This window comes from Cervus elaphus, chromosome 12, assembly GCF_910594005.1.
Source record: "Cervus elaphus chromosome 12, mCerEla1.1, whole genome shotgun sequence".
NCBI lineage: Eukaryota > Metazoa > Chordata > Mammalia > Artiodactyla > Cervidae > Cervus > Cervus elaphus.
In genome coordinates this window covers 16,428,046-16,441,909 of record NC_057826.1, presented here as the reverse complement: position 1 = coordinate 16,441,909, position 13,864 = coordinate 16,428,046, and the positions used below count along the sequence as shown (strand labels likewise).

Sequence of the window (13,864 nt, the reverse complement as noted above, 5' to 3'; positions counted from 1 at the left end):
AGATGTGCTAGACGTTGAAAAGGCAAAGGAAAAAAAAAAGTCCTTGCCATGAGGGAGCTCAATCTGTTAGAGAGACAGAGGCGCAAACGAACCAGTATCATGCAATGTAACAGCATTATAATGGGGCGTCTGCCCTAGGGGGAGCGGACCCTGGAGCCGCACTCTGGTCGTCACCGAAGCTGAGGGACCGGGAAGTAGGCCTGCAACTTCTCTAGCGTAGCCTCGGGAAGTGGTAGGGGCCTTTCAGACTGGCTGTTTCCACAGCAACGGGACTAGCCACCCTCTGGTGGCGTCAACCGTCAAGCCTTCTAACCTCCGAGGCCCGCGGACGCTTGGCGGTAAACGTAACACATCGAGTTCCAAGAGTCTGATTGGCTCTGTCGGGGTGGGGGGCGGGAGTTAGCAGGGAGGGGCGTGGCCCAGTCGTCTCCCAAGGGTGAGTTTTTTTTCTAGCAGAGCGGAAGCCGACCTCTCCTGTCCCGGAAGTGCAAGCTCGGAGGTCTGCCAGGTGTGGATTCCGCCGGCAAGGCGGCTTCTTTCGAGATGCCAGGGGCAGCCGCCAAGGGCTCGGAGCTGTCCGAGAGGATCGAGAGTTTCGTGGAGGCGCTGAAGCGGGGCGGCGGGCGGCGCAGCTCCGAGGACATGGCCCGGGAGACTCTGGGACTGCTTCGCCGCATCATCACGGACCACCGCTGGAGCAATGCAGGTGAGGCAGGCCTCGCCCCTTTCTGATCCCGATCCCCAGGCGGAAAGTCGTCCAGGCCCCACGCCGCGCGCTTCTCGCCCTCACCTTTTCTCTTTGGGCTGTAGGGGAGCTGATGGAACTGATCCGCAGAGAAGGCCGGAGGATGACGGCCGCGCAACCCTCAGAGACCACCGTGGGCAACATGGTGCGGAGAGTGCTCAGAATCATCCGGGAGGAGTATGGCAGGTCAGGCCCACATCCTGAACCGGGGCTTGGGCCCAGTGAAGCTTTTTGCACGGGCCCCTCTCTCCCCCTGCTTGGAGCCTTTGTTGGAGCTGAGCAGCTGTCGTTACTTAAATGACCACATCTCTGACCCCAACTCCTTTGGGTCTTGTTGCCTTCGTAGACTCCACGGACGCAGCGACGAGAGCGATCAGCAGGAGTCTCTGCACAAACTCTTGACATCCGGGGGCCTGAGCGAGGATTTCCGTTCCCATTATGCTCAACTCCAGTCCAACATCATTGAGGCAATTAATGAGCTGCTGGTGGAACTGGGTGAGTCCTGATCCTTAGGTGTACAGGACAAGTTGCAGGCAGATGAGGGAACAGAAGACCCTGGAAGTTGTTCATAAGCAGAGATGGGAGATAACCAGTCTTCTGGTTCTCAGAGGTTTGCCCTCATCCTGATTATGAACGATTGGAATAGGTGGCAAGACTAAGATAACCCTCTCTACATTTCTTTACAGACTGACCCCACTGCAAATCCACTGTGGCAGAGGCTGTTTGGGAAGAGCTTTTATTTTTTAAGATGAACCTCTGAAAACCACAGTTGATAAACCCTTTTTCACTCAACTTCTTGAAATTTTACAGACACACACACACATACATACCCATATGCATACGCACAAGCCACTTCTATCCCCCCTGTCTCTGTGACCTCGGAGACCAGATATTTATTGCCCTGAGTGTTCCCAGGAAAGGAAGAAACTGGGTCTGTCTGTGCGCTGAGCTGCTTGCACTGAGCTGCTTCTTCCAAATTCCTCCCCTGTTTTTCTTCTGTGTCCTCCCTGTCAGGTGGAGGCGTTGTGGCCACCTTTTGGAGGAGGAATTCTTTTAGAGGGAAGCTCTGTTTACCCTACTGTCAGCACTTTCAATTTCCCAGATGGGACATTTCTTGCCTAAATTCATTGTCTTCAAAGTCAGTTGTAAAGAACTAGCTTTGGGGCGGGCTAGGGGTGAGGGGAGTAAGTTGATGAGTAGGGGTACTGCTGGGCGAGACGGTAGGCTGAGAGCTTGGGAGATAGAAAACCCTGGAGGGAGGGGCTTTTAAGGCAATAGGACATTTCATGTTTAGTCCATTGACCATGTGTTACCAGGCTCTGCTAGGTGGGCAGTGTACAAGAAGGGCACACGTCCCTTTCTGTTCAAGTCTGTGTTGTAGCATGGCTGTGTCGTATTTTCCATGCAAAACTGGCTTCTTGCAGAAGGGACAACAGAGAACATCGCAGCCCAGGCCTTGGAGCACATCCACTCCAATGAGGTCATCATGACCATCGGCTTCTCCCGCACAGTGGAGGCGTTCCTCAAAGAGGCCGCCCGAAAGAGGAAATTCCATGTCATCGTGGCAGAGTGTGCACCTTTCTGTCAGGTATGGGGACTGCTGGAGCCGCTAAGAAAAGTTTAAAATGAGGAGAGAATAAAGGAGAGGTCGGTGGGCTCCAAGCCGTCTTTGAATTGATGCGATTCAAATGTTGAGGAGATAGAGTAAAACATTGAAGAGAATTTCACGTTGTTGATCCTGTGAACATTCTTAAAGTATTCATTTAAGGAAGTTGAGTGAACTACTTGGCCTAAGAAAAGATAAATATTAGTTCTTTCAGAAATCAGAATAGGGTAAATAACCTTGGGGATGACTGATGCTTGGTCTGACCTCAGTCAGTCTTCAGGTAAATAATAGGTCTCCAGAAAGGAAATATGTAAGGATGCAAGGATGTTGTAAAATAATGAGCCAGGAGCTGTCCTGTGCACTCTGCCCAGTTACACAAGCAAGTTGTATTTCCAGTTCTGTGCCTGTCCCAGCACTGCTGGGGAGTAATAAACATTAATTAGCTTCCCCTGGGCTTCCTGTCGCTTCCCAGAGAACACCTACCAGATGAGTTAGTTACCTGTTGGAAGTTGCATGTTGGATATGCCCAGTGTCACACAGTCCCCCAGATCCAGTTATGTTTGAAAGCTTTTTCTCTCTCTCCCACTCTTCCTCTCAGCATCAGCCTTTCTCTCCAAATGCAGGGTCATGAGATGGCAGTCAATTTGTCCAAAGCAGGTATTGAGACAACTGTCATGACTGATGCTGCCATTTTTGCTGTTATGTCAAGAGTCAACAAGGTGGGTGCATTTGAGTTATATTACGTCAAATTTATGAAGATTATACTTTAAAATATTAATATCTGCCCCCCCCTCCCTGGCCCCAATATCTATAAGAAGAGAGGAGAGTTTCTAGTACCTTTTGAAAACACATACATGGACCTTTTAAGTCTCTTATTCTATTAATATTGATCCCCCCTCTTTATTCCTCCCTTGGCTGCTGCTGCTGCTAAGTTGCTTCAGTCATATCCAACTCTGTGCGACCCCATAGACAGCAGCCCACCAGGCTCCCTTGTCCCTGGGATTCTCCAGGCAAGAATACTGGAATGGGTTGTCACTTCCTTCTCCATTGCATGAAAGTGAAAAGTGAAAGTGAAGTCACTCAGTCGTGTTCAACTCCTAGCGACCCCATGGACTGCAGCCTACCAGGCTCCTCTGTCCATGGGACTCTCCAGGCAAGAGTACTGGAGTGGGGTGCCATTTCCTTCTCTGTCCTCCCTTGGAGGCACCTCATTTTGGTTAAAGGATTGAAAGGAATGAAATGGGACTAAGCTAATCATGTCAGCCTCTTAGAGATCTGGTAGAGAGCTGCCCACTTCTGCTCAGAGAGCTTGGTAGTGGTGGATGGTAGAAGAAAGGCTTCCCACTTCTCAGGAGGTGTGGCAGATAGATTTCCAGAGAAGACAGGGCTAAGAGCAATAAACACTGCAGTTTTCTGTCCTGTACTGTGTTCATTTTTCCCTTGGGAATCCACTTTTATACTAGAACTTGTGGTCTGAACCTAGAATCCCTTTCCCTCTCCTGGTGTGTGACCTCCACGCCCACCCCCTGCTAATTGCCAAGACTGGGGGCTAAGCATTCAGGCGCTCATGCCCAATGGCCTGTTGAAGGCTCTGTTCTCAGGATGGCTCGCTTCTTTCTTCCTGTCCCAAAGGTGATCATTGGCACAAAGACCATCCTGGCCAACGGTGCCCTGCGAGCTGTGGCAGGAACTCATACTCTAGCTCTGGCAGCAAAACACCATTCCACCCCACTCATCGTCTGTGCTCCTATGTTCAAGCTTTCCCCACAGGTATGTCTGTCTGTCTCTAGCCAACAGAAGGAAGTCAAAGTATAGGTTTGAACTCTTTAACCTTCAACCTTCTCACTCTGGGACTTCTCTTTTTCCGCATTTACTCAGTGGATTAGACCCAGTGGAGACTGGAAAAGGTCACAGTAGTCTTGATCCAGGAAGAGCCATTGATAGTTACAACCTTTCAGCTTTAGGAGGTCAAAATTGTAAGGTCAGGATAACATGTAGTTGGGGAAGGCCCTTTGTCTACATTGCCACCTCTCCCCTGTCACCCTGACCATTTCTGAAAATGCCAAGCAAGTTGAAACTAGAAACATAGAAATTGGTTTTTATTTGTCATGATTCCAGGAACTGTATTCTGTAGCCTGAACACAAGCAGTTACTAAGTAAAGAGTCATTTTACCAGTGATAGAAACTACTTGCTTTGAAAATAACAACCTATCTATAGGTGTCTACTTATTAAAAAATTGAAGTGAAATTCACATAATACACAATTAACCATTTTAAAATGTACAGTTCAGTGGCATTTAGTACATTCACAGCATTGTGCAACTACCACTCTTTAGTTTCAGAATTTTTTCATCATCCCAGAGAAACACTCTGTACCCATTAAGTAATCACTCCCTTCTTTCTTTTCCCCATCTCCTAGTGATTGCTAATCTGCTTTGAGTCTCTATGGATTTGCTTAATTTTGATATTTCACATAAAAGAAGTCATACAGTATGGACCCTTTTGTTTCTGATTTCTAAATACTCTGGGAGTTCATCTGAGTTATAGCACGTACTTTGTTCCTTTTTTGTGACTGAATAATGTTCTGTTGTGTGGCTATACCACAATTTAATCATCCATTCATCTGTTGATCAGCATCTGGGTTATTTCTACCTTCTGGCTTTTGTAAGTAATGCTGCAATAAGCCTTTGTAATCAAGTGTCTGGATGTCTTTTTATTTCTCTTGGGTGTATACCTGAAAGTCAAAGTGTCAGATCTCTCTTTTTCTCTTCCTAATTTTTCCTTTTCCAGTTCCCCAATGAAGAAGATTCATTTCACAAGTTCGTGGCTCCTGAAGAAGTCCTGCCTTTCACAGAAGGTACAGAAGTTGCTTGAATGTGTATGGCACACGCAGTTGGTGTGTTTTGGATTTTTGTATATATTTGTTTTGGTCTTTTGGTGGTCAATGGGATTGAATGTCGTTGGGCTGTGTTTTATTAATCATACTTCTTGTGGGGACTGTTCTCTTTAGCAACTTAGAGTGTTTGCAGACCTGACCTAATCCATGTTCATTTTCTTCTGAAACTAATATATTTTAGCTGACTTATGGGGACTATGTGGGGTTGGATCACCCGGCATTGACTGGGATTGGCTTTGCAAGTTGAAATACAGGCAACAGCCCAATCAGAAAGTGTACTTGATTTTGGTTGCTGCAGGGAGTCATTTTGGTGATGTGACTGCTAAAGGAAGCAGGCTCTGAAATGTTACTTATAAAACTTGCCTGTAGTCTGGACACTTTTGTGTGTTGGTGACCTTTTCTCTTCTTCTGAAGGCAGCAGCTTTGCTCAGTGAGCTTGCTGCCTCATCAACAGTTTGCATGGTCTTTAACATCCTCCGGGAGCAAAACATAGTACCTGGAGTGCTAATTCTTCTTGGAAATTTAATAACTTCACCATTTATTCAAACATTCATTCTTTCAAGAAAGATTTATGACTCTTGAGCACCCACTGTGTATCCAGCACTATTTCAGGCACTAGGGATATAACAGTGATTAACACAGATGGGCCCTGCTCCCCCAGAGTTTAAGTCATGTTGCAAAAGACAGACAAGAATATGTCAGGGCATGAAGTGTTTTAGGAAGAAAATACGGATGATATGATGGAAAGTGACTAGGGGACTACCTTAGACTGGGGAAGGGACTTAATGAGATGGCATTTCAGCTGATTCCTGAAGGAATAGAGCCTGCCACGTGAAGGTGAAGGAAAGAGTTTCCAGATGTTGGTGCAAAAGACCCGAGTTAGGTACATGCTTAGCCAGTTGGAAAAGATGGCCATGTGGCTGGAGAGTAATGAGCAAGAGGGAGAGCGATACGGCCTATAGTGTAGTGCAGTGGGGAGGGCCCAAATCTTGACGGCTGCAATCCCGAATTTGAAACTTTTTTTGCCTTTCTATGGGAAGGTATTGGAGAGTCGTAGACACAGGGCAGATCATGATCAGACGTCTTTTCTTCTGGTTTATATTTTGCTACAGCTTCCCTTCCTTGGGGTGGCAAGTATCCCTGTGTTATTGAGCCTAGAATCCATGAGATACTTATTAGAACAGGAGCCTCGGTTTTGTCTTTAGCTCGTGTGATTGCCTTTCAGGGGACATCTTGGAGAAGGTCAGTGTCCATTGCCCCGTCTTTGACTACGTCCCTCCAGAGCTCATTACTCTGTTTATCTCCAACATTGGTGGGAATGCACCTTCCTACATCTACCGCCTGATGAGTGAACTCTACCATCCTGACGATCACATCCTATAACCACCACTCGTCCTAAGCAGAATCTGCTTAGGCAAAGACAGAACGGAGAGGAGATTTCTGTGCCACGACTGAAATGCATCTTCCTTGTAATGGGGGAGCGAACAAGAGTCAGCCTTAGAAAACCTGAATCTGTTTCCTGCCATTGCGGTCATCCCATAACTGAGATGCATCTCCAGGACTGTTCTTTGTCTCTTGGATCTTACAGAGCCAGCAGAGCTTGATCTCTTGATTTTGGAGCCTCTTAGTGACTTGGAGTATCTGTTTCAGGAACTTAAACTTCCTGGTTCAGTGGTGTTTTAAACACAACACCGAAGACTTGCTGGGCTACAGGTTTTTGCTCAGAAGTGACTGCCACACCTTTTCCGAGGCCGTGCCAATAAAAGCTGCTTGAAGGTTCCTGAGTTGGTTTATTTATTGTTCTGCTCCGACTGAACTGCCTGAAACAGCAGCAGCAGAGCCCTTTGGTGTTTTCATAGAGGGCAGTAATTAGAGGTAACAGCCTGAAACAGAAATTCAGATGAAAGTATTTATGATTTCCTTTATAACTCACTGGAAATGGTCCCAAACAACTCGTTAATAATCCAAGACAGTGGTTCCAAAATCTCTGATCATCAGAATCATCTGGGAGCTTAAGAAAATATACACTCTCAGCCTCCATCTCAGACCTACTGTGTCTGATCTCTGGGTTGGCTTAGAGTGTCCTGGGAATATGCTTAGAGCGTCCCGGAAAAGGACCCCCTCGTGAACTATTAATAGAACTGCAAATTGGTGCAACCTTTTCCAGGGAAATTTTCAACCTTCTAGATTTATTTTTGCAAGCACAGAGAGACATAGGCAAGAATGTCCATTGTAGCAGCTGTAATGTCACAGCCTAAGGGTCCAGCAATATAGCATTTTGTATTCTGTTAGTTAAAAACAAGAAAGGTTTTTAAATGTGACCTACTTGATGATGTATACATTGCAATAGAGGTTTCAAAAGGTGACTTGAGATCAGTGTCTGGATTAAAAACATTTTGATTGATTCATCTGGTATTTAATTTGAATTAGTTACCAGTATTTTAAAATCTGGATGTTACACATTGGATAAATTCGGATTTCTTCCGTCTCCTGAAGATTTGGTGAACTCTGGGCCCGCATTCCCAAATGGCAACAATTTGACTATAGGTGGATAGCTTCTAATTCTAGTAAATGGGAACCCCGTTTTCTACAATTCCAAGCCAGGTTTGCAAAACTCATTTATATTGTCTGCTGAACCTTTATGGGCATCTGAGTTGTGACCCTTGTGTTAATGCATGGGATAGATATATAAACAAGTCTATTTTATATTCTATTAACCAAAAGCAAGCTGGGGAAAAAAACCAAGCTGCAGAGCAATCTGCATGAAATGACCCTTAGCTCCTTAAAACAAATTATGTGGATGCACAGGATAAAAATCTGGAAGAATTAACACCAAACCGTAGCAAGCAGAAGGATAGTTTCTGATTTTATTTAGGATATTGTTTCTATTCTTCATGTGTGCTACTTTAGTGATTTATGTTTTCAAAAAGCCTCCTCAGGTCAGATGATCTGGATGCCATGTTTGGAAAGCATGGTGCAAAGCAAACTTCTTCTCTGGGCCAAGATCCCCCGAGTGTGCAAGGGAACCCCCCTGGGATGCTTGTCACAAAGTCAACCTCTGACATCAGTGTCTATGAGGCAGAAGGTGGAAGTTCTAGGAATCTGCATGTTTAACAAGCATCTCAAGGGATTTTACCAGGTGATTTGATATTTGTGTTTTGGTAAACACTGGCCAGAAGGTAGACAATGAGGGAAAGGCCTCTACTCTGATCCTACTTGACATGGGCAGATCTTTGCCTTCAGACCCTGAGAGAGGAAAAAGGCAAGACTGAAAAGAGTCAGTCTAAAGAACTGACCTGAAAGCTCTCTGACCCAGAAGAGCCCGGCTCACGCAGGTCTTTGTTGTCAATTATTTCTTAAAACATCTAAGACCGCATGCTTTCTCAGTAAAGTGGCTTGTAGCTACCCGTTTCGAGAAGTCTTTGAAGGCACCCATCCTAACAGCGGCTTGCCTGAATGTGACTGTGCTCTGGAGGAAGAGCAGGAGGGATTTAAATCTGTTTCTGAAAGTCTGTTATGATACTTGTCCTTTGTGCATCTTAGTCTCTGGGTCTAAAGTTAGCACCAGCATCCTTCCCAGGCATCCCTGAGATGGACGAAGGTCACCAGGGTAGAGGCTTGCTGTCTGCAGCCGGCTCTTACAGCGCCTGCGACAGAGCTGCACAGATGTGGATTCTTTGGACTTTAGAACTTCAATTAAGCAAATCCCACTGCGCTATTTATATACCTCGCTTTTTTATTTCTTTCTCTCCCTTTTCCTGCTTGAGGAAGAGTAAATATTGGAAAGGGAGAACCTTATCTAAGCAGGGGGACACCGAGGTGTTCTTGTCAGCTTACTACCTGTCAACCTTTGTTTGAACTTGCTTCCCACCCCTGCCTTTGCAGCAGAACTCAGAAGCTCGTTTAAAAACAGTGGTAGCTTAGAATTAATCAGGGATTCCATGGACATGAAAGTCTTCCTGAATATGCTAAATAAACCAAGTTAGATCACTCACTCCATAGAGTTTGTAAAGACATGTTTTCCCACGGTTTGTATCTTCCAATTTGGACGGCGGGCAGGAAAGGCACAAGTTCCTGGAACTCAAATAAGGAACAGAAATTCCTAATATAGCCTCCTAAGAGAAGTCTCTGAAAAATACTCTACCAAGAAAAACTGAAGTGTAAAGTGATACCTCAAAAGAAATGCCGGTACTCTCAAGATCGTAAGTTTCACAGATGTGCCTGAAAGCCATTTCTCAATGTGAGCTGTTGCAGCAGTCTTTGGGTTCATGAAGGCTGCCCGGCTCACAGGTTCACCCCGGAGCTCCCTGACTCTGACACCACATGTGTAGACCTCAGTACAACAGCATGCTTTGCCATAAAGATAGTACCAGATGGGGATGTCACTACTGTAAAGGCTCCATACTATCCACCCGTCCTCGCAAAAACTACTCTGCAGACATGTACCCAGCTGACACAAAGAAGCTATTTTGAAATGTGGTTTGGAAGTGTTTTTCTTATCTGGTCTACTTTGCTCTGAATTACCCTTTCATTCACCAAACAGTTGTTCCAGGATGTTGCACAATGGCTAAGCAATTACTATTAATAAAGAGCTATGGTCTAAGCTTTCAACCTTCACAACACGCGGGGCTGCCTTCAAGCCTAACCGCACTTGAAATGATCATCTCCTGATGTTTATATTAAGTACTGCCATGACAAGAAGGGGCCTTTCAGTAGTGTATTTGCAGGCATGTTATTTTCATTTAGAATTAAGACCTGCCTAGAGAAGGAAGCTACTTAAAAACTTGACAAGATTCATAATTTATATGTAAAATTCTACAGTTAACTACTATTAAAGAGAGGTGGTAGCATATTTAAGTAATGATAGACCAAGGGCAGTGATAAACTAATGATAGACTAACTCCAGACCAACTTTTCTTTTTTTTTTTTTTAAATCACAGTTGGATACTCTTTTCTCTTAAAGTAAATATGAGCAAACTGTTTAGTCAGGCAAGTTGTACAGGGAAAATCTGGCCAAATCCAGCTTCTTCACACCGCTACTTGAGTCATGCTAGTTTGCTGGCTCGATAGATTGCAAAATATTAGATACTCAGATTTCCACAGTCTTTGATCAGGTTGCCTGAGCTTTATCAGATGTTTCTAGATAAAACTGAGTGCTCTGTGACAAATGGGTATGGGATGAAAGTGATTCTAAGGCTTGATAAGTCCTAAACCATAGGATAACTTTTTTTATTGCCTCCACTATTTCTGCATCAATACGTTTAGAAGGGACTCACTAGAGGTTACTGAATGATAAATGAATAAATGGAGGGATAGAAGGGAGGAAGGGTTTATTTGGTGCAGATTATCCAGATTTTTGGTTTCCCAGGCTTCCTTCTTTTCCTCTCTTCTGAGCCCACATTTTGCCATCTCAGTGTTGATGAACACCTTCAGCTGAGAAGGGGTGAAAACAGGCATGATATACAGTGGCAAACGCAGCAGTCAGTTCTCATTGTTAGCCTGCTTGTGTAAAGGGTTTTGATGGAAGGGGGTGCACTTCAGTGGAAAACAGATAAGGAGAGCCTGGTTCTTTGTGCCAGAAACTGCTCTTCCCTCCTTTCAGGGATGCTGGTGCTGGCCCCCAGCTGAGGCTTCCACTGAAGCTGGTGGTTGTCAATGCTGTCTAGGAAATGATGGGCTGCGTCTGTTCTCCCTTGGCATGGCTTCCTCAGCCCCCAACACATCTCCAGAACTTGGCCCTGAGCCCCCTCCTGCTCTGACCTGTTAGGGTTGCCTTGTTCTTTTTACTGTCTGTTAGGCTCAGATCCCAGCTGTTGATTTGTGTCTGACCTTTTCCCTTGCTCTGATGTCTGATTGCTAGATCCTCTTCATTTTCAGCTACTCAAGGAGTTCCACCTCCCCACCTGGGTTCTGGAATTTGCCCTAGCCCCCTCCCTAGCCTCTCCTTTTCCTTCTAGCCTACACTTTAAGCTTTGCCAAATTTCTGTCTTAGAAAAAATTCATGTATTTTTGGCCACATGGCTTGTTGGGATTTTAGTTTCCCGGCCAGGGATAAAACCCAGTGAGAGCATGTGAGAGAGTCCTAACCATTGGACGGCCCAGGGAATTCCTACCTTGAGCTTTTCTGATACTAGCTTCTCAGTTGAGTTCAGTTGCTCAGTCATGTCTGACTCTTTGAGACCCCATGGACTGCAGCACTTCCCTGTCCATCACCAACTCCTGGAGCTTGCTCAAACTCATATCCATCAACTTGGTGATGCCATCCAACCATCTCATCCTCTATCGTCCCCTTCTCCTCCTGCCTTCAGTCTTTGCCAGCATCAGGGTCTTTTCCAATGAGTCAATTCTTTGCATCAGGTGGCCAAAGTATTGGAGCTTCAGCTTCAGCATCAGTCCTTCCAATGAATATTCAGACTGATTTCCTTTAGGATTGACTGGTTTGATCTCCTTGCAGTCCAAGGGACTCTTCAAGAGTCTTCTCCAACACCACAGTTCAAAAGCATCAGTTCTTCAGTGCTCAGCTTTCTTTACTAGCTTCTATTGCCATCTTAATTCTGACCGTAGAATTATCACCTTTTGTTTCAATAATAAAGACATAGCTGTAACTCATGGTGATCCCTACACCTAGAGGAAGCTACCATAGTCTATCATTAGTTTCGGGCTTCCTTGATAGCTCAGTGGGTAAAGAATCCACCTACCAAGGCAGGAGACACAGGAGATGTGCAGTTTGATCTCTGGGTTGGGAAGATCCCCTGGAGGAGAAAAAATGCAACTCACTCCAGTATTCTTGCATGGAAAATTCCATGGACAGAGGAACCTGGCAGGCTACAGTCCATGGGGTCGCAGAGAGCCATTCCCAACTGAGCACATGGCACACACATTAATTAGTTTCCTTGTCTCTCTCCCTAACTGAAGCTAAGCGTCTTGAAGGTATACACCTTTATTTCCCAATGCACTTCTGATGAGTGTTACTGACAAAAGGAACTCTCAAGAATGGTTTTGTTGCACTTCTCATCTCTCAAGTTTTACTCTGAAGTTAACAAAGCCTCCTCCACCAACCAGAATCGAACAAAGTTGAACCACCCCAGGTTTACAATCTGATAAATCCCTAATAAATTAAAAATATGTTGGGCAGTGTGGGGTAATAATGGGAAGGAGGGTGCAATGTGAAGTCCAACAGACCTGGGCTGGAATTCTCATGCTCAGCAAACCTGTTAACATCTCTGAGGCTAAGAAGTCTCAATGCAAGAGAGAGATATTAGCTTCCTAAGGGGACTTTGTAAGGATTAGAGATCACGTATACAAAGCATTTGGTATAATAGTGAGCCCTCAGAAAATGGTAGCCAGCATTGTTCTTGGAGCCAGAAAACATGGATACCATGCTCTGCTTTACTTATTAGCTGTGTGATGTTAGACAATATTTTTCAGCCTTAGTTTCCCACTTAGTAGAATGGGGAGGATAATTACCACCTTATTTCATGGATTGCCAAGAATTCAAGTAAATTATGCAAATATTATTTGTAATATGGCACCTGATTAAAAAAAACTTAACAGAATGCTAACAGGCAATAAAAGTAATGATGTTTTTTGCTAATTGGTTGATTTTGTGCTGATGCGTGCTACTGTGTGTATAAATTATTAAGATAGAGAACACTTTGTATTGTGTCTAATTGAATTCTGAAACTTCAGTGGAATTATAAAACCTTGGCTGTTTTAGGTAAATTTTGGAAATAACAAATTCATTTTCTTATTACCTGAATGTGATGGGATAAAAACAGTAAGGATAACATGTATATAGTGACTACATAATCAGTGTTTTTACCCTTTTGTTATGATTGCTGCTATGTGAAACTAAAGATACTAGATTGATGTAACTATGTGATCAGCATTTTGACTCTTTGTTATAAATCATTTCTGCTGTGTAAAGATAAAGATGTGTAGATTAATAAAAATTATTAAGAAAGAATAATTATCTCTTGCATTGCTAGAGTCAGGCTGGCCACGATGACTGGTTACATGATTTCTGGAGAACTTTTTCTAGTCTCCTGCTCAAGAACACAGAGTTTGGGATTTTTAGCAAAACCTTGTGAAATCGCACCCCATCATCCTAATATAAGAGGTATAGTAAGACTTTTTTTTTATCCTACAGATTGGTCTGACCTAAAAAGATTTTTAAAACACCTAGGACAGCTGACCTCCATGAAGTTCTGGGGAGTGGCGGCAGAGGTCCAGAGGCCACAGCACCCCACTGCTCCTGGAGGCTGAGGCCCTGAAAACACTCTCCTTTCTAAGGTCATACCTCCCAGCTTATGAAATCATTTATACATACTTAGAGGAATAAGGGCCATATTTAGACAGTGGCGCCTATTCTTCCGGGGTCCAATTACATAATTCTACAACGATCCCCTTGAAAACCAGTGAAGGCTTTCCCTAAACCTTCTGTGAATGCGCTACTTCATCGCTCCCATAAGATTCACTGCAAGGCTGCTGGCAAGTGAATTTTTCTTCCATGAGGACAAATCTGATTCCTGTATTTAAAAAGGAAGAAAATCACTCCATTTGCTACAAAGACCAGTGTGAGCAGGCTGGCCAGGAAATACAAAAGTAGAAATTCTCA

The 13,864-nt window shown here is 44.5% G+C and overlaps 1 protein-coding gene across 1 annotated transcript; it reads left to right on the top strand.

Annotated features, from left to right (window-relative positions):
• Positions 1–459: 459 nt before the first annotated feature.
• On the top strand, positions 460–7,026 carry EIF2B2 (eukaryotic translation initiation factor 2B subunit beta). Its single transcript, XM_043920838.1, has 8 exons — positions 460–706; positions 811–931; positions 1,092–1,240; positions 2,170–2,333; positions 2,975–3,070; positions 3,984–4,121; positions 5,142–5,208; positions 6,473–7,026. Exons 1-8 carry the CDS (start codon positions 544–546, stop codon positions 6,628–6,630), a joined length of 1,056 nt encoding a protein of 351 aa, XP_043776773.1. The 5' UTR covers positions 460–543; the 3' UTR covers positions 6,631–7,026.
• Positions 7,027–13,864: the final 6,838 nt, after the last annotated feature.